The 4,212-nt window shown below is 45.4% G+C and overlaps 1 protein-coding gene across 1 annotated transcript; it reads left to right on the top strand.

Moving 5' to 3' along the window:
- The first annotated feature begins 1,069 nt into the window (after positions 1-1,069).
- LOC127621197 (zinc finger BED domain-containing protein 5-like) lies at positions 1,070-2,933 on the top strand. The gene is made up of 3 exons (XM_052094705.1): positions 1,070-1,389; positions 1,494-2,343; positions 2,457-2,933. Exons 1-3 carry the CDS (start codon positions 1,070-1,072, stop codon positions 2,931-2,933), a joined length of 1,647 nt encoding a protein of 548 aa, XP_051950665.1.
- Positions 2,934-4,212: the final 1,279 nt, after the last annotated feature.

Raw genomic sequence — 4,212 nt, 5'->3', positions numbered from 1 at the left:
TTCAGCTCTTCTCCTTAGCCTGTGTCTTCGTCTTGCTCGGATTACTGCTGCCACTTCACCAGGAAGATATGCCAGGAGAGCCGCTTCCTAAGTTACACAATGCTTTTAAGAGGCGGAGAATTTTCAGCGCAAAATAGAGGCGCGCTTTCACCGGCTTTTTCTGTACATAACGTGGAATACATAATTAGGCGCATAATTAGGCGCAGTTTATGCTTCCCCTCCCATCTATTTATGTGACACTCCCACTTTCCCCTTGTCCAGCCCATGAATGCATATGCATGACACGAAAAGCGCATTTTGCCATTTTCAATTGCGACAGGCAATCTGCGCTTTCATCTCGGTGCGTCCCGTTCATACATACCTCGCCATGGTTTTATGCGCACTTTGCGAAACAAATACGCCTGAAGTGGGTGCAAAAGCGTTAGTACATCTGGCCCTGAGAATTTTAATTGTAATGTGATGATCGGGTGCGGATATCTAATCGGAGAAAATCATTGGTGATGGTGAGTTTGTTTTTAACTGATGATCTTGGGTGACGTTAGAGCTGATCCGCGCATCTCTACTCTGCAATGTGTAATTGGCCGATGGGAATAATAAAGTCATAATAATATAAATATTGATTTTATATTAGATGTCTTTTTGCAGTTAATCACCTAGTATATTAATAGTAACTTAAGTTCTCTCCCTCGTGTCCCGCAAAATCAGGTCTGCTGACCTGCAACAGAGCAATAGCCAGGTGGTCACCCTACGTTACTCACAGCTATTCATCACAACGTTTAAGCCTCTGACAACACATACAATGTTCATTTGAATGTAAAATAAAATTATGTCTGTGCAAATTCATGAATTCATATTTAAATGTTGCTAATAACCCACTCGGCTAGTTACCGGCAAATGATCTCCATAGCAACGCCTAAAAACAAATGCTGCAGCTGTCAGAGTGGTAGAAAGAATGTGTCCAATCAAAATGTACACAAGTTTCGTGGTTTTTAATGTGTCCAATCAAAATGCACACAAGCACAATTACATAGGCTAAAACAATTTTGATATCAAAACACATTTAAACATCATGGCGGAAAACAAGAAGAAGTGCAGACAGTATAGTGTTGAGTACATTAGGTATGGCTTTATTCCCTCACCAACGAACATCCAGCTCCCGATGTGCCTGCTTTGCCAGCAGGTTTTCTCTAACGAGGCAATGAAACCGTCCCGTCTAAAGGAGCACCTAACTAAAATTCACCCCGATAAGGCATCCAAGGATGCTGCGTATTTCCAGAACCTCAAGGAGCAACTTTCAAAACAGTCCATCTCCAAGATGTTCGCTAGGAAGTTAAACCAGACAGAGAGTGGGTTACTGGCCTCCTATAACATCTCTCTCTTGATAGCGAAGTCGGGGTTGCCATTTACAGTGGGGGAGAAGCTGAGGCCATCTCCACCATCATGGAGAGAGACCCATCGCCAGTGATGCAGGCCATCCCGCTCAGCAATGACAGTGTGGCTCGGAGAATAAAGGAGATGGCGCTGGATACAGAGCAGCAGTTGTGTGCCACACTGCGTGAAAATCCATTCAGTATCCAGCTGGATGAAACCACGACAATAGATAATAATGTTCTGCTGATGGCGTATGTGCGTTATATGTCTGAGAGAGATGTGGCCGAGGACGTTTTGTTTGCCAAATATCTCTTCACTGACACACGAGGGGAGACGTTCTTCAGGGCTCTGAGTGACTACCTGCTGGTGAACTCTATTCCGATCGCCAACATCCTCGCCTGTGCCACAGATGGAGCTCCCGCTATGGTTGGCAGGTACCGTGGCTTCGCAACTTTGTTAAAGGAGCGTGTGCCGCAGGTGTTAACAGTGCACTGCATGTTGCACCGTCACAATTTAGTGGCCAAAAATATAAGTCCTTCTCTCCACCAGTCTCTGAACATCGCTGTCAGGGCCATAAACAAAATTAAGGCCCATGCTCTGAATGACCGTATCTTCAGGCAGCTGTGCGAGGAGAACGATGAAGCGTTTCAGGGCTTGCTGCTCCACACCGAGGTACGCTGGCTATCCAAGGGCAACTGTCTGGCTAGGCTGTGTGAGTTGTTCACAAGTGTCCTGGAGTTTCTTGCCGGTGCCAACGCAGCTCTAAGGGACACGCTGTGGTCCTGTCGCGGTGACATCTTTTACCTGGCAGATTTCTTCGGGAAGATGAATGAAGTGTCACTCAAGCTCCAGGGAGATGCCGTGACACTGGTCCATTCAAAGGCCACCATCTGCAGTTTCCTCGCCAAGCTGGAGCTGTACAAACAAAATTTGAGCAGACGCCAATTTAATAATTTCCCTCAGCTGGCCAAGGTAGCCTATTATTATTAGTAGTAGTATTATTATTATTAGGTATATTTTAATTTACAAAGGCAGCCTAAAAATAATCTCAGTAACGTTAACTGCCTTTCTGTACTTACATTCAGGTGGTTGATGGGCTGACCGACAACCACCTGCTGCGTTACACCGATCACTTGAGAGCAGTGAAGGCGGACATGGAGATCCGTTTCAGGGACCTCGACCAATTAGATGTCCCTGAGTGGGTGATGGAGCCATTTCAAGTGGATGTGTCCAGGACTGAGGACGAAATTCAAGAAACTCTCATCGACCTCCAAAATGATGAGGAGGCCAAGTCAACCTTTCGGACCTGTGGCTGGCGTGTCATGTGGGCCACGCATGGTCAGCGTTTCCCTCTTTTGTGGAAGAGGATTCGTCTTCTGCTCCTTGCTTTTCCGACGTCATACCTTGTTGAGCAGGGGTTCAGTCAAGCTTTGCACATGCAGACGAAGTACCGCAGCCGTCTCAATTTGGTTACCTCAGGCGCACTCCGGCTCAAGCTGACATCATTGTGTCCTGATGTTAAAAAGTTGGCTGCCAGTCACCAAGCTCAGGGCTCACACTAATGACCGTAATTAATTAAAAAAAAGTGGCTGTTTTTGACGTCGGTTTTTCTTCGGTTCAGTTCAGGTGGCCGAGCTGTTGTCGTCTTTGTTCGTCATTTGAAATCAAATGACCGTTTGTAGGCTATTCAAATTTGAAGCCTAGTATATATTGCCTAATTGAGTGCGCGAACGACCGCTGCTTTTTCATTGGCCATTTAGGTTAGTTACGTTATTGTTCACGTGATTGGTTCATCTTAAAAAAAATTTGTGTGTGAGCCTGAATTTGTTTGAATTTCTAAATACATTTGCAATACCTTTCAAACAATCCATGTGTTTTTGCATTTTTTTCCAAACACAATATTACTCAACTTGAGACTTTTACATGTAGTTTAAATACAATAAGAAACTTCTGTTAAGAGGATCATGAAGAGGTCAGGGGGGCGTTTGTTCAAAAAAGGTTGAGAACCACTGTGCTAGGGTGTTCTAGGTAGTTGTTATCTGGGGGTACTACACTGTTACAGGAAGTCCCCCATCTACCCCAAATTTTAATTATTTTTGTTTCCCTCCCCCTGTCCCCTCCCAGATTCAGAAAGGTGGGGGATGACCTGCCGGCGGACAGGAAAGGGGGGAGGGTGTACGTTATGCCGGGGTTGCTATGGTTTTCTGAGTGGTTTCTATGGTGTTTTGGGTGTTGTGTGGTTTCAAGGGTTTCTGGGTGGTTGCTATGGTGTTCTGGGTAGTTGTTAGGTGCTAGGGTGTTCTGAGTGGTTGCTAGGGTGTTTTAGGTAATTGTTGAGTGGTGTGTTTGCTGGGGTTTTTGGGTAGTTGTTGGGTGGTTGCTATGGTGTTTTGAGTGGTTTCTAGGGAGTTCTGAGTGGTTGCTAGTGTCTTCTGGTAGTTGTTGTGTGGTTTGGTTGCTAGGGTGTTCTGGGTATTTGTTGTGTGGTGTGGTTGCTAGGGTTTTCTGGGTAGTTGTTGGGTGGTGTGGTAGCTGGGGAATGTGTTGGGTGGTTGCTGCATAGTTGTTAGGTGTTTGCTAGGGTGTTCTGGGAGGTTACTAGAGTGTTTTGGGTAGTTGTTTAGTGGTTGCTATGGTGTTCTATGTAGTTGTTTGGTGATTATTAGGGTATTCCAGGTGATTGCTTAGTTGTTCTGGGTAGTTGTTAGATGGATGCCACAAGGGTGTTTAAAGTGGTTGCTTAATCTCCAAGTCTATCATATTCAAGTCACTGGAAATGGTTCTGGTCCTTCAATAGCTGTGTTTCCACTATCGGGCCAAATGAGGGCAGGCTGGTGTGTG

The sequence above is a fragment of the Xyrauchen texanus genome, chromosome 27 (assembly GCF_025860055.1).
Source record: "Xyrauchen texanus isolate HMW12.3.18 chromosome 27, RBS_HiC_50CHRs, whole genome shotgun sequence".
NCBI lineage: Eukaryota > Metazoa > Chordata > Actinopteri > Cypriniformes > Catostomidae > Xyrauchen > Xyrauchen texanus.
The sequence above is the reverse complement of the archived record's forward strand: the minus strand, read 5'-3'. Positions and strand labels throughout refer to the sequence as shown.